The sequence below is a fragment of the Moschus berezovskii genome, chromosome 20 (genome assembly GCF_049115385.1).
Source record: "Moschus berezovskii isolate FMDL1 chromosome 20, NW_MosBer_1.0, whole genome shotgun sequence".
In the NCBI taxonomy this organism is placed as follows: Eukaryota; Metazoa; Chordata; class Mammalia; order Artiodactyla; family Moschidae; genus Moschus; species Moschus berezovskii.
Genome location: NC_142479.1, coordinates 55,744,526 through 55,767,670, shown reverse-complemented (window position 1 = coordinate 55,767,670; position 23,145 = coordinate 55,744,526). Strand labels below are relative to the sequence as shown.

Below are 23,145 nucleotides of genomic sequence, written 5' to 3'. Positions count from 1 at the left end.
AAATAACGTGTGCACCTCCTCACTTAGTTATTAGATCTGCCACTACAGTAAGTTATTTAAAGTGCTAATGAGAAAGCGCATTTATTATAGCATTGCTGCTGCTGCTGCTGCTGCTGCTGCTAAGTCACTTCAGTCGTGTCCGACTCTGCGTGACCCCATAGACGGAAGCCCACCAGGCTCCCCCATCCCTGGGATTCTCCAGGCAAGAACACTGGAGTGGGTTGCCATTTCCTTCTACATAATTATAAATATTTTAATAACCTCTTCAATATTATTGGTTTTCTCTTAAACGTATATTTTGTTTTATACGTTTAAAAGACCATTATTCTCAGACGTGGTGCCTAAGCTTCAACAATGGTCCATGGTACAGAGGGTAGGGGACTCAGAGGCAGTGCCAACTGGCCATTGTCCCCATCGCTTCCCGGAGGATGCAGTATCGCCCTCGGCCACTAGGCGGCGGTGCAGACGGAGGTGAGGGAAGCTGTCCGGCTGGGCCGAGCCGGGTACTTGGAGCCACCTGCAGGCCACGCAGAAAGGCTGGGCTCCCCAGGCGCACTGAGTTCTCTTGGCATTTTAACTAGTGAGCTAGAGGTTTCCCACGGTGGAACCCAATCCTTCTTGAAAGGGAATAAAACACACACGCACGCTGAAGGGAGTCCTGGCATATCGTTTTTCCAAAATAGCTCTGTCGGTTGTTTTTTCTGACTCCAAATTCATACATATTGTAAGCAAAATTTTACATAATGCAAAAATGTTAAAAGAGAGGAGAGAAGAATGGGAGTGTTTGTTATTCCCCTCTTTTCTTAGAAAACCACTGTTAATATTTTGGCATATGTATTTCCATATGTACAGGTGGAACTTTTATCCACTTGCTGAGCTAATATTTGAAGGATCAATTAACTCAGTGGTTCTGGGAAGGGAGATTGTGTGAGTGTGATTCTGGTGATATGGGAGTTAAGTTTTATTTCCTTTTATTTTTCATTGAAGTATAGTTGATTCGGGGTCTTCCCTGGTGGCTCAGTGATAAAGAATCTGCCTGCCAATGGGTTCTTGGTTTGGGAAGATCCCCTGAAAAAGAAATGGCAACTCATTCCAGTACCCTTGCCTGGGAAATCCTATGGACAGAGGACCCTGGTGGGCTATAGTCCATGGGCTCTCAAAAGAGTTGGACCACAACTTATCGACTAAATAGTTGAATTACAGTGTTGTGTCAATTAGGAGGTATGTTTTAATTTCACAACATTGTGGGGGGAGCTGCTGGCATTTAATGGGCAGAGACGGTAGTTCAAAACTGTGAGAATTCTGTTATGGTCTCAGACTATGAAAGATAATCACAGTTTTAAAAACACAGATCAAAATAATTTTAATTCTAGTGTTTAATAATGTATTAGCTCTTTTTTGGGGAGTGGTCCTTATACAGAATAATTTCTGATCTTGTTTTCCTTAAATCCTAATTTATTTGTCATAAGCAGGGGCAAGCATCTGACACTTGACTGTGTTATTCCAGTGTCATGGGGCCTCAGCATCAACACTTTGAAAAAAGTGAAGTGAAGTCTCTCATTCGTGTCTGACTCTTTGCGACCCTGTGGACTGCAACCTACCAAACTCCTCTGTCCATGGGATTTTCCAGGCAAGAATACTGGAGTGAGTTGCCATTCCCTTCTCCAGGAGATCTTCCTGACCCAGGGATTGAACCCAGATCTCCTGCATTATAGACAGATGCTTTACCGTCTGAGCCACCAGGGAACTCAACACTTTGAAATATATGTTACTTGGTTACAATTGTTTTCCTTTAATTTTTTCCCCCTTCTATTACAGCCCAGGCATTATACTGTCATTTTGTAAAATTAAGTGCGTGAGAAAGCATGTTATTTATGATATTTTGGGAGAGTAAAGGCAGTGTGCCAAAATTTTTATTTTATGGAGAAGGAGTGGTGTCTACTATGCGCCCCCCTATTCCCTTCATGTGTATTATGATGTCCTTTCCCTCCACGCCACCAGCTCCACACTTAGCCAGGAGAGAGGGGGGTCCGACAGCTCCGTTAGAAATAGATCCTGCAGGACTTCCCTGGTGGTCCAGTGGTTAAGAATCTGCCTGCCAATACAGGGCACATGGGTTCGATCCATGGTCTGGGAAGATTCCACATGCCATGGAGCAACTAAGCCCGTGTACCACAACTACTGAGCCCAGGGTCTAGAGCCTGCAGGGTGCAAGTACTGAGCCTGCCTGCTGCAGCCACTGAATCCCGTACATCCTAGAGCCCATGCTCCTCAACAAGAGAAGCCACCACCATGAGAAGCCTGAGCACGGCAGCTAGAGAGTAGCCCCCACTCGCTGTAACTAGACAAAGCCTGCACGAAGCAACGAAGACCCAGTGCAGCCCAAAATAAAGAAATAAATTACTTTCAAAAAAGAAAAAGATCCTAGGGCGAAGACCCTGGAGTGAGGCACTGGTCTGGGCCCTGCACCTGATCCTGCCCCATGGTGTATGGGGGATGGACAATGGATACGAACCCCTCCGTACACAATAGGCTTGGAGATCTGAGAGGAGAGGATACTTGTGTCCTGCTTCCTTCCTGGAGCACTTGGAGGTGCCCTCCCATCCCAGGATAGCAGAACAGGCGGGCAAAAGGGTTCCTGGACCAATGGGCTTGTGGCAGCCTCAGTACATCCTCATGACATCCATAAGCCCAAAGGTGGTCTGGCCATGCCTGCTGGTGCCATGGCTGGGATGAGGGGATGAGGCAGCTGCCATGCAAAGGAGGAAACAGCCACAGTGCAGCCCATCAGAAACTGGGGAGCCCAGTGGATGCTAGCACTGGCAGACCATGAGGAAGGCTGCCCTCTACTGCTCTAGGCCCTGATGGTAAGTAAAGACCTCCAGGTTTAGAGTCCCTTCCCAGGTGGTACTAGTGGTAAAGAATCCACTGGCCAATGTGGTAGAGAGTAACAGACACACGTTTGATCCTTGGGTTGGGAAGATCCCCTGGAGGAGGGCATGCTGCAGTATTCTTGTCTGAAGAATCCCATGGACAGAGGAGCCTGGCGGGCTACACTCCTTAGGGTTGCAAAGAGTCTGACATGACTGAATCAACTCAGCACACACACACACAGGAGGAAGGAAGGAGCAGAGAAAACTATAAAGAGACCAAATTTATCCTGAGTCATTTGAGAAAACCCATATTGAAATGGAAGACCCAGATTGAAATGGAAGTCCCAGTTGCTGGGCAGGATTTAGAAAAAGCCTGTTGGCAGGGCAGACAAAATCTGGCCCTGGAAGTGTCTAGCTTGATGCGTGCCACTTTGTCACCCCTGTCCATTCCCTCTGGTTTGGACTTTCTTTGGACTAAGTCACTTTTGTTGATCTAAGATGGTCATTTGTTCCCCTTGGATCAGGGCTTTCAAGATCAGCATGAATTGGCACTTGGGGACAGATAATTCTTTGTTGTGGGAGGTTGGTAACCTGCATGTAGCAGCATCTCTGGCCACTACTCACTAGATGCTGTCAGTCTCCTCCCTGCCCCCCAAGTATAGGCAATCAAAAACTCTCTAGACATTGTCAAATGTCTCTCTGGGAGGCAAAATTCCTCTAGGTTGAGAACCACTGTCTTAGATGATGCATGAATCTTTGAAAAAAGAAAAAGAGCTTAAGTTGTGTTTACACAGGTGCAGTAACCAGGTTTTAGATGTAGGAGAGTGAGCTTTTTTTTTTACATAATAAAATTCTTTTTATTTTTTTTCATGAGAGTGAGCTTTCTAATCCTGAACCTCAGAATTAAGAAGACTCTACTCACAGGCAGAAGAAGGGAGAAGGAAATGGCAACCCACTCCAGTATTCTTGCTTGGGAAGTCCCATCGGCAGAGGAGCCTGGCAGACCTACAGTCTATGGGGTCGCAAGAGCTGGAGACAACTAAGGGACTAAACAACAGTCATAGGCAGCCCAGAACACACACTCTCTGCAGGCAAGCCAGCTCTAAGGAAAAAGTAAAGGAAAGAGGGCTGGGTGACACATGCCCTGTTCTTCCTTCCAATTCATCAGTCAAATAAGTGAAGGTGTGGAGAGAGATCAAAGGTATTATACCCAACAAAGATAACTGAGCCTGGAGAGAGCCTTGATCCCTGAGTCACACTATTCCAGGCCAGCAGCAGACTTGGTGTGAGCAGAAGATAGACTTCAATGTGTTTAGCCACACATTAGATGGGTAAAGAAGTTGCAGTTTGTTTCTGGAGTGTGTGCAGTGTCAAAGTGTTAGTGGCTCAGTCGTGTCCAACTCTTTGTGACCCCATGGACTGTAGCCCGAAAGACTCCCATGTCCACTGAATTCCCCAGGCAAGAATACTGGAGTGAGTAGCCATTTCCTTTTCTAGGGGTTCTTCCCAAACCCAGGGACTGAATCCTAGTCTCCTGCATTGCAGGCAGATTCTTCACCATCTGAGCCACCAGGGAAGCCCTTGGGGTGTGGCTTAAGCCAACACAAAGTTTTTTTGTTTTTTCATATACATTTCATCTTCTGTTCCACTTACCACCCCCTTGTCCCCAGTCAGTGGCAAACTCAATTGTTCAACTTCCTCCACTGTACAAATCTAAAAACTGCTTATGTTGACTGTTTAAAGGATTTTCTTTTTCATTTCTAGGAATGCCAGTGAAACGATGGGGGAGAGCAGCAATGTAAGATGGAAGTAATTAGGACCATCCTCTCTCAGAAGCTGGATGCAACAGACATATTTTTAAATATTCTCAAAAACATTGAAGGCTAACTGCAATGTGGTGTCTTGGATTGGATCCCAGAACAGAGAAAGAATATTAGAAAAGCTTGTTGCTTGTTGTTTAGTTGCTGAGTTGTGTCCAGTTATTTTAAGACCCCATGGTTGGTAGCCTGCCAGGCTCCTCTGTCCATGGGATTTCCCAGGCAAGATCACTGGAGTGGGTTGCCATTTCCTTCTCCAGGGGATCTTCCCAACCCAGGGATTGAACCTGCATCTCTTGGATTGGCAGGTGGATTCTTTACCACTGAGCCACCAGAGAAACATTAGAAAAGCTAGTTAAATACTATTAAAGCCTGGAGCTTAATTAATAGTAATATATCAATGTTAATTTCTTAGATGTGACCAATGTACATGGTTATGTAAGATAGGGAAACACACATTAGAGGAAACAGAATGACTGGTATTCAGGGATTTTCTGTACTAACTTTGCAAAGTTTTTGAAATCTAAAATCATTCCCCAATGTAAAGTTTATCTGTTTAAAAAAAAAAAGCAGGCAGCGAAGAGCTAACAAGAGCATGAGGGATTACCAAGCTGAGATCTGCAAGTAGAAAACCCAGAAAGATGAGCTATGCAGGCAAGGTGCCGTTGTGTCTGGGAATACTTACTGATTTACAAGAAGTGAGCTAACAGTGTAGGGCCCTCTAAAGGTGAGGAATCTGTTATATATGTATTTTTATCACTCAAAGAGTTTCACTTTGGGAGAAGGATGAATTGCAAATAAACCAAGCCACCATGGACTTCACTCAGCTTCCTGTCTTTTGGGTGTCCTAGGAAACTTCAAGCTTTGAGCTTGAATTTTAAATGGTCCTGGTCCAACAAGGACTTAATCTCCAAAATATGCAAACAGTTCGTACAACTCAACAAGGAAAACAACAAATAACCTAATCAAAGAATGGGCAGAAGACCTTAACAGACATTTCTCCACAGAAGACACACGTGGCCAGTAGGCACATGAAAAGATGCTCAGCACCGCTGATCGTTTTTCTTGTAGTTTTAGTCGCTAAGTCCTGCCCAACTCTTTTGTGATCTTGTAGACTGTAACTCACCAGGCTCCTTTGTTCACGGGAATTCCTAGGCAAGAATACTGGAGTGGGTTGCCATTTCCTTCTCCAGGGGATCTTCTCTTGCATTGGCAGGCAGATTCTTTACTGCAGAGTCACCAGGGAAATCCCCGCTAATTATTAGAGAAATGCTAATCAAAACAATGAGCTACCACCTCTCACTAGTCAGAATTTGTTATTGTTCAGTCTCTAAGTTGTGTCCAACTCTTTGCAACCCCATGGACTGCAGCACGCCAGGCTTAGCTGTCCTTCACTATCTCCTGGAATTTGCTTAATTCTTGTCCATTGAGTCGGTGATGCTATCTAACCATCTCATCCTCTGCTTCTCCCTTCTCTTGCCTTCAATCTTTCCCAGCATCAGGGTCTTTTCCAATGAGTTGGCTCTTTCCAATCAGGTGGCCAAAGTATTGAAGCTTCAGCTTCAGCAGCAGTCCTTCTGAATGAATATTCAGGGTTGATTTCCTTTAGGATTAATTGGTTTAATTTCCTTGCTGCCCAAGGGACTCTCAAGAGTCTTCTTCAGAAGCACAATTTGAAAGCATCAATTTTTCAGCACTCAGCCTTTTTTATGGTCCAACTCTCACATCCATACATGACTCCTGGAAAAATCATAGTTTTGACTATATGGACCTTTGTCAGCAAAGTGATGTCGCTGCTTTTTAATTTGCTGTGTAGGTTTGTCATAGCTTTCCTTTCAAGGAGAAAGCATTTTTTAGTTTCATAGCTGCAGTCACCATCTGCAGTGACTTTGAAGCCCAAGAAAAGAAAATCTGTCACTGTTTTAATTTTTCCCCTTCCACTTGCTATGAAGTGATGAGACCGGATGCCATGATCTTTGTTTTTTGAATGTTGAGTTTTAAGCCAGTTTTTTTCGCTCTCCTGTTTCACCCTCATCAAGAGGCTCTTTAGTTCCTCTTCACTTCCTGCCCTTAGGGTGGTATATGCATATCTGAGGTTGTTGATATTTCTGCTGGTAATCTTGATTCCAGCTTGTGATTCATCCAGCCCAGCATTTCAAATGATGTACTCTGCATATAAGTTAAATAAGCAGGGTGACAATATACAGCCTTGATATATTTCTTTCCCAATTTTGAACCAGTCTGTTCAAACTGTCCTGTTCTAACTGTTGCTTCTTGATCTGCATACAGGTTTCTCAGGAGACAGGTAAGGTGGTCTGGTATTCCCATCTCTTTAAAAATTTTCCATAGTTTGTTGTGATCCACACAGTCAAAAGCTTTAGTGTAGTCAATGAAGGAGAAGTAGATGTTTTTCTGGAATTCCTTTGCTTTTTCTATGATCCAACGAATGTTGGCAATTTGATCTCTGCTTTCTCTGCCTTTTCTAAACCCAACTTGTACATCTGGAAGGTCCCGGTTCAGGTTCTGCAGAAGACTAACTTGAAGGATTTTGAGCATAATCTTGCTAGCATGTGAAATGAGCTCAACTGTATGGTAGTTTGAACATTCTTTGACATTTCCCTTCTTTGAGATTGAAATGAAAACTGGTCTTTTCCAGTCCTGTGGCCACTGCTGAGTTTTCCAAATTTGCTGACATATTCAGTGCAGCACTTTAACAGCATCATCTTTTAGGATTTGAAATAATTCAGCTAGAATTTCATCACCTCCACTAGCCTTGTTTGTAGTAATGCTTCCTAAGGCCCACTTGACTTCACTCTCCAGGATGTCTGGTTCTAGATGAGTGACCACACCATCATGGTTGTCTGGATCATTAAGACCTTTTTGTATAGTTCTTCTGTATATTCTAGCCACCTCTTCTTAATCTCTTCTGCTTCTGTTAGATCCTTACCGTTTCTGTCCTTCATTGTGCTCATCTTGCAAGAAATGTTCCTGTGATGACTCCAATTTTTTTGAAGAGATTTCTAATCTTTTCTATTCTATTGTTTTCCTTTATTTCTTTGCATTGTTCACTTAAGAAGGCTTTCTCATCTCTCCTTTGACCCATCTGTCTTGGGTGGCTCTGCATGCCATAGCTCATATCTTCATTGAGTTATTCAAGCCTCTTTGCCATGACAAGGCTGTGGTCCATGAAGGGGACAGTCAGAATAGCCATCATTAAAAAGTCTACAAATAACAAATGCTGGAGAGAATGTGGAGTAAAGGGAACCCTCCCACACTGTTGGTGGGAATGTAACTTTGTGCAGCCACTATGGAAAACAGTATGGCGGTTCCTCAAAAAGCTAAAAATAGAATTACCATACGATCCATCAGTCTGACTCCTGGGCATATATCTGAACAAAACTATAATTCAAAAAGATACATGCACTCCTATGTTCATAGCAGCACTATTCACAATAGCTGAAACATAGACAAGCTAAATGGTCATCAACAGATGAATTGATAATGAAGATGTGGTGCATATATACAATGAAATACTACTCAGCCATTTAAAATGAATGAAATAATGCCATTTGCAGCAACATGGATGCAACTAGAGACTATCACACTCAGTGAAGTAAGTCAGAAAGAGAAAGTCAAATACCATAAGATAGCACTAAAATATGGCATAAATGAACCTATCTACAAAACAGACACAGACTCACAGACACAGAGATCAGACTTGTGGTTGCCAAGGGGGAGTGGGGAAGGGAGAGGGGTGGACTGGGAGGTTGAGGTTGATAGAGACAAACTATTACAGTTATGGCACAGAGAACTGTATCCAACCTTCTGGGATAAAACACAATGGAAAAAATATTTTTAAAAAGAATATATATATATATCTGAGTCACTTTGCTGTACAGCAGAAATTGGCACAACGCTGTAAATCAACTATACTCAAATAAATATAATAAAAGGGTCCTGGTCTGGTAACACCCTCCTGGCCCTTACCTCTAGGTATTTTAAAGTTACCAATGAAATATCCTTTCTGGAGGAAAATGGCATCAATATAAACCTCCAGTTATTAAGAAAATTTTTTTTCAAATAAAACCCAATATATGATCAAGGATAACCACGTGTGTGAGGGGACAGGACTCCGTACGTGAGAGTGTGTGGAGACAGCTGACAACAGAAACAGACCCCTGGAGAGTCCAGATACTGAAAACAGGAGGAACAGCCTTGACACAACCATCCTCACTGTGTTCAAGGAGGTAAAAGTCAGGCTAGAGACTTTTTGGCAGGGAACTGGAAAGTATAAAAAATGACAGAGCAGATTTGAAACAGAGCAGCATAAAATTCTAGAACTGAGAAAATACAATCATTTAAATTAAGAATCCAACTGATGAGTTTCAAATTAGACACAGCTGAAATGATTATAGTGTAGAAAGATGTACAGACGGAAAGATGTATCAGAAGAAACAATCCAGGAAGAAGCAGAGAGAAACAAAAGGATGGGGAATAGAGACATGAGAATATGGGAAATGGGGGGTCAATATGTTTTATTGGAGGCATGAGAAGAAAGAAAACAGAGCATGTCACACAGGCACTAATGTTCCAAATATGAAGAAACACACCCGGCGTTTTGTTTTGTTTTAGATTTATTTATTTTTTGGCTGTGGTGGGTCTTTGTTGCTCCACACAGACTTTCTCTAATTGTGATGAGTGGGTTACTCTTCATTTCGGTGTGCAGGCTTCTCATGGCGGTGGCTTCTCTTGTTGCAGAGCACAAGCTCTAGGCATATGAGCTTCAGTAGTTGTGGCACATGGGCTTAGTTGTAGTGGCATGTGGTATCTTCCCAGACCAGGGATCAAACTTGTATCCCCTGCAGTGCAAGGCAGACTCTTAACCACCGGACTTCCAGTGTTTTTTTAACAGGTGTTTGTTGTTTATAATATGTCAGGTGCTAACGCCTGTGTCCTGGGGCATGACCCATTTTCCCTAGGTCCAAAGGAGGTACAATATGGACATGAGAGGGGTGACAAAGGTGGCACAGGGTATTCTTTTCAGTAAGTAGTATTGGGACATGTAGGAAAAAAATGAGACTTGATTCCTGCCTCCCATCATGCACAAGAGTCAGTCTAGGCAGATTACAAGACTAAATGTAAAAGGAAAAATGATGAAGCTTTTCAAAACTTATAGAGCATATCTTCATGGCCTCAGGGTAGAGAAAGAGTTCTTCAACCAGACACAGAAAGCACAGACCGCAGAGGAAAAGACTGGTAAATCAGACCACGTTAAAATGAAAAAGTGTTCATCAAAAGGTGCCATGAAGAGCAAAGAGACCCATCCACAGAGTGTCATGCACGTTACACGCACATGTCTTGCATGTTACAGACAACAGAGATAACGCATTAAAAAAAGATCATGTTGAGTAAAGGAAGCCAGGCATATAAAAGACTGATTCCATTTAGATGAAATGTGAAAACAGATATATATACTTGGGCTTCCCAGGTGGTGCTAGTGGTAAAGAACCTGCCTGCCAGTGCCGGAGACATAAGAAATGTGAGTTCGAACACTGGGCCGGGAAGATCCCCTGGAGGAGGAAATGGCGACCCACTCCAGTATTCTTGCCTGGAGAATCCCATGGACAGAGGAAACTCGCGGGCTACAGTCTGTAGGGTCGCAAAGAGTCGGACATGACGGAGGGGACTTAGCACTCATGCATGCACGCATATATACTTACATGGAAAAACTGGAAAGCAGAAGTGATTCCTACAGAAGCCAAGGCAGGAAAAAAAAAAAGGTCAAGGTAGGGTAGTGGCTGTCTTTGTGGGAAGATGTTGTGATCTCCAGAGGTCACTCGGGGACTTCTGCGGGGTGTGGCTACATAGATGTTTACTTTTTATTAATTCATAAAATTGTCTTGTTTATGCCCTGGGAGCACATTTTATTTCACAAATCTAAACTTTGTGTGTTTTTTGAAGATGGAGTAACGTAAACAACAAAGAGGAAAAATTGTCAGAAATCTCCAAAAATAAAAAGGGGGGGGCTTCCCTGATGGTCTAGTGTTTAAGAATTCGCCTGCCAATGCAGGGGACATGGGTTCGATCCCTGGTCCGGGGGGATTCCACGTGCCGCGGGGCAAGTGAGCCTGTGTGCCACAACTACTGAGCTAGTGCTTAGAGCCGGTGCTCCATAACAATAGAAGCCACTGCAATGAGAAGCCCGTGCACCGCAACAGAGTAGCCCCCATTTGTCACAACTAGAGAAAGCCCACGCACAGCCCCTGAGACCCAGCGCGGCCAAAAATAAATAAATAACTCCTTAAAAAAAACCTTACCCCCCTCAAACTCACAGTACTTTCCCTAATTCTCACTGAGATGCAAATTGACTGAGCCCACCCTTTATTCAGACCTTCTGACTCACACTCTCTTGGTGAGCCCGTGTCTGGGCATCAGCCCATTTCTCCTCTTGGAATTATTCCCTGTTCCCTTCAGTGTCTGGGATGAATGCCAAACCAAAGGATGCAGATCTGTAGCCTGAAGCAGATTCTTTGTCACCTCTTTGAGGATCAGGGACCACTGAACTGTGTGCTTCCTGTACTCTTCTCTTTCTCCAAAGATACACCCCGCACGTCATTCATTCTTCTGGCATCAAGCTCATCTTCCTGTTCCATCTGTAGCTGCCCTGGCTGGAGCGTCTTGACCAAGTCCTGGGTGGGTGACCCTGCTGGGCTTCCGATCAGCTTGGCCAACACTGACCTGAGTCACCTTTTCTGTCCTGGAGCTCAGCCCTCTCCTCAGCTCTCCAGCTCTAAACTCTCATTCATCCAAACATCTAACACTGTGTTAATTTCAGGTCCTCAACACAGGGATTTGATATTTTCATACATTACAAAATGATCACCATGATGAGTCTAGTTACCATCTGTCACCATAGAAAGTTACGACAATATTATTGACTATATTCCCCATACTGTACATTTCATCTCCCTGACATTTATTTTCTACCTGGAAGTTTTCACCTCTTAATCTCTCTCTCGCATATTTCATTCATTTTTCCACCTTCTCCCTTCTGAAAGTGAAAGTGTTAGTTGCTCAGTCATGTCTGACTCTTTGTGACCCCATGAATTGTAGCCTGCAGGCTCCTCTGTCCATGGAATTCTCCTGGCAAGAATACTGGAGTGGGTAGGCATTCCCTTCTCCAGGGGATCTTCCCAACCTGGGGATCAAACCCAGGTCTCCCACACTGCAGGCAGATTCTTTACCATCTGAGCCACCAGGGAACCCCAACTCTGGTATCTACCTATTTGTTCTCTGTATCTATGAGTCTTTCTCTGTTTTAGGTTGGGTCAATCGTTTTGCTTTTTAGATTTCACATTCAAGTGAAATCATATAGTACTCATCATTGTCTGGTTTTAACTTAGGATAATACCTCTAGGTCCATTCATGTTGTTGCAAATAGCAAGATTTTATTCTCTTTATGGCTGAGTAATATTTCATTATATATTATATATATACATATATACCACATCTTCTTTGTCCATTCATCTATCAATGGACACTTAGATTGCTTCCATATCTTGGCTGTTGTAAATAATGTTGCATTAAATATAGGGGTGTGTATATCTTTTTGAATTAGTGTTTTTTTCTTCTTCAGAAAAATACCCAGAAGTAGAGTTGCTGGATTGTATGGTAGTTGTTTTTAATTTTTTGAGGAACCCCCTTACTGTCTTCCATACTGGCTGCATTATTTTCATTCTCACTCACAGTGCATGAAGCTTCCCTTTTCTCTTCATCCCTGCCAACATTTATTTGTTGTCTTTTTGATAGTAGCCATTCTCACGGGTGTGAGGTTATATCTCATTGTGGTTTTGACTTTCATTTTGCTGATGATTAGTGACGTATAGTCTATTTTCCTGTGCCTGTGGTCATCTACATCTTGTTTTTGGAAAAATGCTTATTCTAGTTCTCTGCTCATTTTTTAATTGAGGTTTTATTTTGATGTTGAGTTGTATGAATTTTTGATATATTTTGGATATTACCTGCTTATCAGGTGTATCATTTGCAAAAGTTGTCTCCCATTCTGTAGGGAGCTTTTTGTTGACAGTTTCCCCTGCTGTGCAAAAGCTTTTTATTGTGATGTAGCCCCATTTGTTTACTTCTGCTTTTGCTTCCCTTGCTTGAGGAGACAAATTCAAAAAAATATTGCAAAGACCAATGTCAAAGAGTATGCTGCCTTGGTTTTCTCCTGGGAGTTTGATGGATTCATTTGTCTTTAATCCATCTTGAGCTAATTTTTGTATCTAGTGTGAGAAAGTAGTCCAGTTTGATTCTTTTGCATGTAGTTACATTTTTTCTTTTAGTAATTTATCTCCCCCAACTTATTTATAATGTCATCTTTCTTAAAAGTTAAATTACCATATACATGAGGACTATTTCTGTACTTTCTATTCTGTTCTATTTGTCTAGCTGTTGATCGTTTCTTCTGCACAAAATTTTAAAAATAGTTTTCATCTCAGAAATGTTTCGTATATGAAAGGGCTAGTGCCACTCTCATCCCCAAGTCCAGTCCCATAACTTCTCCTTTTCAGAATTTTCCTGCTATTCACCAATGCTTATTTTTCCTGATGAATTTTTATACCATTTAATGAGATCCTTCTGCAAACTCTCTTTATACTCTAATTGAGATTGCACTGGGTTTAGAGATTTGACTATTACAGTCACACACATTTGGGGTTGATATATTTTCTTGATCAACTGATCCCTCATCAGTTTATCCCTTTATCCCTGGCAGTAGTCCTTGTTTTGAGGTCCACTTTACTTTATACTGGGGCTTCCCAGGTGATGCAGTGGTAAAGAATCCACCTGCAAATGCAGGAGACATGGGTTAGATACCTGGGTGGGGAAGAGCCCCTAGAGAAGGAAATGGCAACCCACTCCAGTATTCTTGCCTAGAAAATCCCATGGAGGAGGCTGGTGGGCTACAGTCCACGGGGTTGAAAAGAGTCGGACACGACTGAGCGCCTAACACTTTCCTTATATTAATGTAGTCACTTCAGCTTTCTTATTCCTGGTTCAGTTCTCAGCACTTCCCAGCTAATTCTATTCTTTTATTCATTTTTTTTCAACATGTGTGTCTTTGTGTTTAAAGTGAGTTTCTGCTAGCTAACATACGGTTGTCTTTCTAAATCTATCTTGACAGTCTCTGTCTTTTATTTGGAGGATATAGACCATTTACTTTTTACAAAAACAACTTTGAGATGTAATTTACATACCATAAACGTCATGCATTTAAAGTGTACAAGTCAATGGTTTTTAAGATATTCACAGTTGTAAAACAATCACTATAAATCTAATTAGAACATTGTCATTATCTTAGGAAGAAACTTCACGCCCATTATCAATCCCTCACAACCTCTATCTTCCCAACTCTCTGCCTCTACAGATTTGCCCGTTTGGGAATTTTCATATTATTGAAATCATACAATATGTGGGCTTTGGGGACAGGCCCCTTTCACTTTGCACTATGTTTGGAGGTTCTTCCATGTTGTGCACATATTCTTCATTTCCTTTTTTAGAACGCAATTAAATAATTTTATTTGGGGGCGTGCTGGGGCTTTGCTGCCCACAGGCTGTCTCTAGTTGTTGCCAGCAGGCCTACTCTGTCGTGGTGTGTGAGCTTCTCACTGCCGTGGCTTCTCCTGTTGGGGAGCAGCTCTCGAGCACAGGTGCATGGATTTAGTTGCTCCACAGTATATGGAATCTTGCTGGACCAGGGATCCAACCAGTGTCCCCTGCATTGCAAGGTGGATTCTCAACCACCGGACCACCAGGGAAGTCCCTTCATTTCCTTTTATTGCTAAATAATATTCCATTGTATGGTTATAACCACATTTTCTTTATCCCTTGATCAATTGATGGACCTTTGGCTATGATGAATAATACTGCTTCAACATTCTTGTATAAGTTTTTGTGTTTTCATTTCTCTTGGGTATATATGTAGGAGAGGATATATATTTTTGAAAGTTTTTGTTTGTTTGCTTACCTTGCCATGCACCTTGTGGGATCTAAGTTACCCAGCCAAAGATCAAACCGAGGCTCTTGGCAGTGAGAGAGCAGACTCTCAACCACTGGACTGTGAGGAAATTCCCTGAAAGATATATTTGAAAAATCATATATGATTGCCTTTGCAGACTCTATGGACATAATAATATGAAAATTTCACTTTTTATTCTATTAATGGATTACCTTATATGGAGTTAACAGATTTTCCAGATATTAAGCCATTTAATTTTCAAGTATTAAAACATTTCTAGAATACACTCTACTTGAGCTTTTGTATTATTCTTCTGGTGTTTTGGTGACATTGTCAGCTAATACAGTTTTTAAGTTAGTTGCTCAGTCATGTCCGACTCTTTGCAACCCCATGGACTGTAGCCCACCAGGCTCCTCTGTCCATGGAGTTCTCTAGGCAAAAATACTGGAGTGGGTAGCCATTCCCTTTTCCAGGAGATCTTCCCAACCCAGGGATTGAACCTGCAGAGCAGGCAGATCCTTTACCGTCTGAGCCTCCAGGGAAGCCCAATATAGTTTTTAGGATTTTTTAAAAAATAAATGAGACTGGTGTCCAGGGTTGATGTATGCGTGTGTTGCTTTCTTTGGCAGGTTTTGGTATCAATGCTATGTTCACTTCACAAAAAGAATTTTGAAGATTTCCTTCTGTTTCTATGTTCTAGAAGAGTTTAGGATAACTATTCCTTAAATGTTTGATAGAGTTCTTCTGCAGAACTATCTGCTGCTTCTTGAGGGAACAATTCTTTGACACCTCCCCTTAAAGTCAGTCTGTTAGTATTTCTCTTCTGGGGGTAATTTGTATAATAATAATAAGCTGAGTTTCTGGGCCAGCCAAATCAAGGCCTCTGAGTGCAGTGACAACATCAAGATCTCAACCCCACAAGAATCAAACAGTATGCATTTTTCATGTCTTCCTTCTTTCACCCAGTTTAATTTGTTTTGGCAGTCACCGATGTTGTTGCACTATGGGGATAATCTTTGAATAATGTTGATAGTCTCTTTTCACTGATGAGTCAATATACCACTGTAGGATGTACCACGATTTATCCTTGCACTTGTTGATGGACAAGTGTTTCCCTTGTCCATCCTTGTTTAATTGTTTCCCTTTTTTGGCCATTATGAATAAAGATGTATTGAAAATTCTAGTACAGGTGTTGTAGACAGAGATTTTACTTCTCGCAGACAAATATCTCGAAGTGGAATTGCTGGATCCTGGGAGAGATGTATGCTTAACTTTTTGAAGAAGTTGCCAAACAGCTTTTGGAGGTGACTGTACCGTTAAATACTTGTAACATGGCAGTTTGGGTTTCAAATTCTCCCGGTGCTCACATGTTCCTCGTTCTAACCCTCCAGTGTATGCAAAGTAGTACCTGCTTGTGAATTACTCTGCATTTCCCTGAAGACAAATAATGTTGGCTGAGCACTTTCTCATATGTTTGTTTATTGGCTGTTTATACATCATCTTTCATGAAGAGTGTGTTTACATCTTTTGCCTGATTTTTGGTTGGGTTGTTTTGTCCTTTTTATCATGGAGTTGCAGGAGTTCTTTGTTCGGGGTACAAATTCTTTGTCATATATAAATTATAAGTAATCTGCTGCTTACCTATTTATTTTCTTGACAGTGTTTTTCTGATGAACAAAAATTAAAAATTTTGATTGTCAGATTTTTTTGAGTCCGTGCTTTTTATGTCCTTTCTAGGAAATCATCGGCTTCCAAAAGATTGAGAGGATATCCTTTTATGCGTTCTTCTAGAAGCTTTTTCAATTTTGTTTATGTTTATGCCTATGGTCCCTCTCAAATTGAACTTTGTATGTGGTGTGAGGTTGGGCTTGACTCCTCCATCCCAGAATATCTAGATTTTCCAGCACATTTTTTGGTGCTCATGTCAAAAGTCAGCTGACCCTATATTAGACTGCTCCTGATATCTCTCTGACTAAGCATCCCGGGTAAAAACGTGTCTCAAGTAGTCTTTCTCTACTCAAGGTGAGGTCCTAAGATAAGAAACATCACATCACCTGGGAGCTTGTTAGAAATGCAGCATCTGGCGCCATGCCAGCCCTACACAACCCCCAAATGATTTGTAATCACATTACATTTTGAGAAGCACTGGTGTAGATAATTTTTGAGGAAGGAGGGGAAATGTGATCATGACATATTCTGCCACTGACAGCCTCCCCAGGCACCTCGGGCTGTGGAGGCCTGTGGATCCATTTCCTTTCCATGATGAAGCGCTAGACGGACTCCTATGCTTAACCCCTGGGTCCACGCTCGGGGTACGTGCTGCGTGCTGGGGGCGCGGGGAGGGGGCTCAGTGGCCCACTCCTCACCCTCAAATACCCACAACCACGTGCTCACTCATCCCGCAGCTCCTACCCTCTCGCTCCAGACACGTCCTTTTCCCTGAGCCTCAGCTTTCCTCAATCACATAGCAGAAATAATAATGGTCTCTAGCTCAGGAGTTAACGCGATGCGAAGTGGTCTGAGGAGTATCTCGGGCATAGAGACAGCACAATAAAAGTCAGTGATCGTCAGGGCTATTTCAGAGCAGGTCCCCCAGGAGAAGCCCCTGCACACGAGCCGCCGTTTCCCGGCAGATCCACCCCCGCCTACTACAGCGGGGCCGAATCGAGCCTTGACTCCACTTCTCCTCTCTCCTTTCTCCGCTCCCCCAGGGCCCCGCGCACCGATAAATCTTTCCCAGCTTCGTTGTATTGTTACAGCGAGTTGCCCTGGAGTCTGACCCGTCCTCTTTTTCCGGGCCTGGGAGTCTCTCAAATCCAGGATCCCTGCCTGGGTGCTCGCGGAACCCCCAGCCCCTGGCACAGCGCCTGGCACTTGGAAGGCGCGCAATGAATGTTTGCAAAATGGAAATCTGTGTTAAGCAAGCGTCCACCTTTCAGCACTCGGGGTGTGTGTGTGTGTCGGGGGTGGGGGGAGCGGGGGTGGGTAATGTGCGGGCGACGGGGGCGGAGGGAAGGCTGGCTGTGTGCCCTGGTGGGGGACACAAGGCAGGGAGCTCCTCGAGGCTCGGGTGGGAGGATACGGAGGAGGGGGTACAACGCAGGAGAGCGAAGCCCGGGCCGGCAGGGGACTGGCGGTGCCAGACGCGGCGGGCGCCCTCCGCCCCTCCCCCTGCCCCCCGCGCCCCTCCCCTCCCCCTCCCCACGCCTCGCCTCCTCCGGCTCCGCCACCCCCGCCCGCGCGGCCGCGGCAGGGAGGGGCCGGGAAGGTGGAGCCAGCGGCCGCCGAGGCTCCCGGCACCCGCGCGGCTCCGGGTCTGGAGCTGAGATCCCGGCTCGCCCAGGTAGGAACCGGCGCGGCGATGGACCACGGACTCGGAGTGTAGGGGCCCGGCAGGAGGGAAGGATGGGCTAAGACCCGCCTCTCCTGCACGGGCAGCCTCGCGGCCCAGGGAACCCCCCAGCTTGGTGAGAGCGGGGGTGGGGGGGACTCAGTCCCCGCCCCTCCGTCCCTGGCCTCCTCTCCGCGCCCACCCCCTCTTCCGTGCGCCCGGCTCCTTTCCTGCCCGCCCGCATCCTCCCAGACAGCCCCCAGCGTCCCCCAGGTCCTGCCTCGCCTTCTAGCAGCCGCGCTCCTTGTTGGTCCCACAGGTTCCTTCCCAAAGCGAGCCGGAGTCTGTGCGTGGCTGCCTGGGGGAGTGGGGGGCACAGCTCGAAGGAGCCAGAGGGTGAGTCTGGCGTAGGGGGTGGGGCGGTGGCTGGAGGGCCGGGGACCATTCTTCTGCATCTTGGTGTCCGCGGGACTCGGGCGGGCGCTGTGGGACTGGCTCCATGTTTGCGGAATGAATGAATCATTACTCTTCCTTATCCCCTTCCGAAGGAGGACTTTTTGAGATCCACGTGCTGCAAAACACGTTGGGGGGCCTGCCGAGGTAGGGCTCCCCCCGCCGGCATAGTAGACACGACTCTCCTCTCTCCACCTCCTCTCTACGCTCTATTTTGGGGGCAGGATCGCTTCTGGTTGGGGCTTGGGAATGGTGGGGAAGGAGGGGCTTGTAGGCCCAGCAGGTACTTGTTGACAGTCGGGAGACTTGTGAGAAGCCCCTTAGAAGGCCACAGAGGAGGGGGGCGCTGCGGAGGAGAGCACCCGCTGTCAGGCAGGGACCACTTCTCACCTGATACCTGCCTGGAAGGGCCAATGGAGTATAGATTCTGATCTACAATTTACTGAACGGCCTCTGTTCTTACAGCCTCTGTTTCTTCATCAGGTAAATGGAAATATTAATGTCTGTTCCTCAGGGCTTTGAAGAGATTAAGAAAAATGTCATATGAAATCACCAGGACAGTGCTTGACATATTGGGAGCACTCAGCAAGCTTGGTTTTCTTTCCTTCCTCTCTGAAAAAACTGAGTGGAGAATTTGTTCCCATCTCTTCTGTCCCCAAATTGGCCATGGACAGTCACAATACACCACGTGTCATCACTGTTTGTTGAATGAATAAGCTTGCCAGAGTTTCACATCCCACCCCATCTCCTCTTTTTCTCTCAGAAGCCACAGGCAGAGATCTAAGCGACACAGACATGCCAGTGCTGTCTGAGGATTCTGGTGAGTGTCTCCCGGGGCCGGTCCTGCCACAGTCCTGAAGACAAGAGCCTGCCCAGCAACCCAGGGCAGCAGAGAAAGCAGCTGCTACCGGTGTTTTCTTGGAACCCTGGGAATGAAAGCCGGGGGAGAAAATGTGCCCCCGACAGGGCTGACGTACTGTTGGAGGGTCCTCTTGGTTTCCCATGGGGCAGGAAGTAGCCACTGCATTGGCTCTACTGTGGTTTTCTCTCTGTCCTCAGGTTTGCATGAAACCCTGGCACTACTGACCTCTCAGCTGAGACCTGACTCCAACCACAAGGAAGAGATGGGCTTTCTGAGGGATGTTTTCAGTGAAAAAAGCCTCAGTTATTTAATGAAGGTAAACTCCTTTCTGCCCCAGGAAGGTCTTTCCCTTATGCTGCCCTCTGAATGACCTGGTCTGCAACCCCAGGCATCCTCACAGCTGTGGGTGGGCTGTGTGACATTCAGGGTATATCTGGGCAATTGTCTTGGGAGGCCCCAGCCTGAGTTCGGCTGTGTTTGCAGATTCACGAGAAGCTTCGCTATTACGAGAGGCAAAGTCCAACCCCCGTCCTGCACAGTGCTGTGGCCCTCGCCGAGGATGTAAGCCCCCAGTTTCTCCTTCTGGTTTCAGCCCCTCTCTCACCCCTAGCTCCTTCGTCTGGCCTGCTTGCCATTGCTTAGCAAGGGACCATCAGGGCTCAGGAGCCCCAAGGTGAAGAATGTCTCCTCCCCTTCACCTCTTCCCTGGGCCTCCTAATAGGCAGGGAGAAACTGGTGAGCCTTGGACAGGGCCAGGGGCCATGGCGACATGGTGACACCCACTTAATGTGTGTTCCTGAGAAAGTCTGTTTTCCCAACTGTGATGAGAGCAGTTCCCAAACAGTTGAGGGCTGGCGATAAGAACAGGTCAAACATGCACACTGCATATCTGTGCTTTGTGGAGGCCCAATGTGAAGTCCTAGGTCCAGGGACTTGCAGCTTCTTGTTTTTTGTTGTTTTGGCTGCTCCTGTGTGGTTTGTGGGGTCCACCAGGGATTGAACCCTGGGCCTTGATCGCTGGGCCCCAGGCAGTGAAAATGCCGAGTCCTAGCTTCTGAACCGCCAAGGAATTCCTAGGCTTCTTGTTTTTTTTAAAGGAATCATTCCTTATTTCTTGTGGACCTGTCCTTTGTGTCACATGATTGAAAAAGCTGTCCTAGTTGATTACTAAAGCCTGTTTCTGAATAAAATCATGTCACCCCAGCAGATAGCCTAGCGAGGGATGGGGGCAGATTCCCTGCCTTTCTTGCCTGTGAGATGCCATTAGGAGTAGGTTAGGTTGCCAGGCTCCTAGGCTCAGCACTGCCTCTAATATTAGCTCTGTGACCCTAAACAAGTCACTCAACCTCTCTGAGCCCCAATTTCCTCATCTGAAAGATATGGTGAGGGTAGAGACAACAGAGGTAGATAAGCCCAGGTTGAAGTCCTGGTGGTGCCACTCACTACCTTGGGGACCTTGGGCAGAATATTTAATCTCTCTCATTTACTTCTCACCAGTGAAATGACCAAATAATAGTACCTGCTCCATCTAGTTTGTTGTGAGAGTCAATCCACGTGAGGCAAACAGCACCCAGGAAACCTTCATAAATTAGCTCCCATTAGGATTACCCAGGGGCTTCTCATGCTCTCTGATCCCTGGAATGACTTCCCTGGGAGCCACAGTCCTGGGGTGACTGAGGGTCCAATGCCCCCTAGTGCTGTCGTTGTGGCTGGGGGGCCTGGGGAGCAGGGTTTCCCCTTGGGTGACTCCCAGGAGGCTCGCAGCACCTGCAGCCATCTGTGGCCTTCTCTCTCCTCCCCCTGCAGGTGATGGAGGAGCTGCAGGCCGCCTCCGTGCACAGCGACGAGAGGGAGTTGCTCCAGCTGCTGTCCACCCCCCACCTCAGGGTAGTCACGCCACAGTCCCTGCCTACCCACGCATCTGTGTCTCCTGGGATGGGGATAGGAGGAGTGCTTGGCTGTGAAACTGAGGAAAGGAGATTTCTAAGCTAGGGTTCCTCAGCCTAAGTGTCTGGGGAGGTCATCTCTCTGGCATGAGATCTGGGACCCCGAACCACTGCCCCCTGGCCAGGTTCCCTGGACCCCCATGTGCTTTGGAGGCTAGCCCTTCCGTTGTCTTGCTTTCATGACAGGCCATGCTCATGGTACACGACACAGTCGCCCAGAAGAATTTTGACCCCGTTCTTCCCCCTCTGCCCGATAATATCGATGAGGATTTTGATGAAGAATCAGTGAAGATTGTCCGCCTGGTGAAAAACAAGGAACCATTGGTATGTGGTCCTCACCTCTCTTCCTCATGCTCTCCCTGTTTCCCACCCACCCACTGAGAAACCCAGGAAGGGACCCCCCACTGCAGTCTTTGGAGTAGGTGATGGCAGCTTTGTCAGGGCTGCCACTAGTCCCTATGACACCACTGTGTGCAGAATACTCCTTTCTCTGGGTAGATTCAGCCTCCCTTTGCTGTGGCCAAGCTCCTTTGTGCAGTCGAGAACCTGAACAACTGTTCAGGACAGCCCTGATCATCATGCTCTGAACCAGAGGTCGGCAAACTATGATCCAACAGCCAAACCCAACCCAGTCAGTGTTTGTAAATAAAGTTTTATTGGTGCCTGGCCATCCAGTTCATTTACATGTCATCTGGGGGCCCCACCTTTACATGGCAACAGCAGACTCGATGGATCTGTGTTGCCTGCAAAGCGTGAAATATTTATACTTGATCCTTTCCAGAAAAAGTTGGCCAACCTCTATTCTGAATTCTGAGGAAACCTAGGGTAGGAGCCATTCTTCTTTGCAGCTGACAGATTGTTATCATTTTGGTCCCGGTTCAGCATTGATTTACTGAGCTAAGGGACAGGTTTGTTTATTAGATGGAGGGAAGTAGCAGCAGTCCAGAGAATTGAGGGCATGCCCTGAAGAATACCACAGCTGGCCTTCTTCACTGTCAACTTTCACCAAGTGACCTCAGATGAACTGCTTCTGCAAACTGGCCAGGGTTCTCCTCTGCTTTTGGTTCTTTACTTTCAAAATGGGGGCAGTCATCCGTCTACTCGGCAAACACATCGTGAACCCTCCTGTGTGCCAGGCACCAAGTTAGGTGTGGGCAGTTCAGAGAGGATTAAGACTTAGTTCGTGGGATTCCCTGTGGCCCAGTGATTAAGACTCTGTCCTTCCAATGCATGGGCTTCGGGTTCAGTCCCTGGTTGGGGAACTAAGAGTCCATGTGTTCCATGGCAAAGCCAAAAAAGTTAACAGACTTAGTCATCGCCCTCTGAGAGTTTACAGGAGGTAGTAACTGGGGTGTCCTGGAAGAGGTGATGCCCATGCTAAATTTTTTTTAAAAAAGGAACAGAGTTTTTCCAGAGGGAAGGGGGAGAAGAAGGGTATTCTACCAGTAGAACTGCATGAGCAGAGCCATGGGAAGGTGAATGGCATGGTAGATTCAGGGAACTGGCCAAGTTGGAGGTCAAATGTGACAGAGGTGAGGCCAGATCATTAGGAGAGCGTAAAAACTGTGAATTGTCACCCACAGTTGCTTGCCTGGACTCTGAAGTTAGTGGGGAGCCACTGAAGGGTTTTAAGTGAGAAATAAACTGGTCAGATTTTCAGTTTGAAAGATCATCTTGGCTATGAAGTAGAAAGTCACCTGGAGGGTGAGACTGGAAGCAGAGGACTTATTTGTGAGTGCGGGCCAAATACATATCGTTCAGAGACAGAGCTTGACCTTGGTTTGTGGGAAGAGGGAAGAGGAATCCAAGAAATACATCAGAAATAAAATTAGTGTCATTTTGTGACTG

At 45.6% G+C, this 23,145-nt stretch overlaps 1 protein-coding gene across 1 annotated transcript in view; it reads left to right on the top strand.

Annotated features, from left to right (window-relative positions):
* Window positions 1-18,003: 18,003 nt before the first annotated feature.
* Window positions 18,004-23,145, top strand: part of MPP3 (MAGUK p55 scaffold protein 3) — a 28,589-nt gene continuing 23,447 nt past the window's right edge. The window contains exons 1-8 of the mRNA XM_055407983.2: window positions 18,004-18,172; window positions 18,356-18,432; window positions 18,585-18,636; window positions 19,253-19,309; window positions 19,549-19,667; window positions 19,835-19,912; window positions 21,158-21,238; window positions 21,484-21,621. Coding sequence (XP_055263958.2) covers window positions 19,285-19,309; window positions 19,549-19,667; window positions 19,835-19,912; window positions 21,158-21,238; window positions 21,484-21,621 — 441 coding nt within the window. The 5' untranslated portion in view covers window positions 18,004-18,172; window positions 18,356-18,432; window positions 18,585-18,636; window positions 19,253-19,284. The remainder of the gene's footprint in view (window positions 18,173-18,355; window positions 18,433-18,584; window positions 18,637-19,252; window positions 19,310-19,548; window positions 19,668-19,834; window positions 19,913-21,157; window positions 21,239-21,483; window positions 21,622-23,145) is intronic.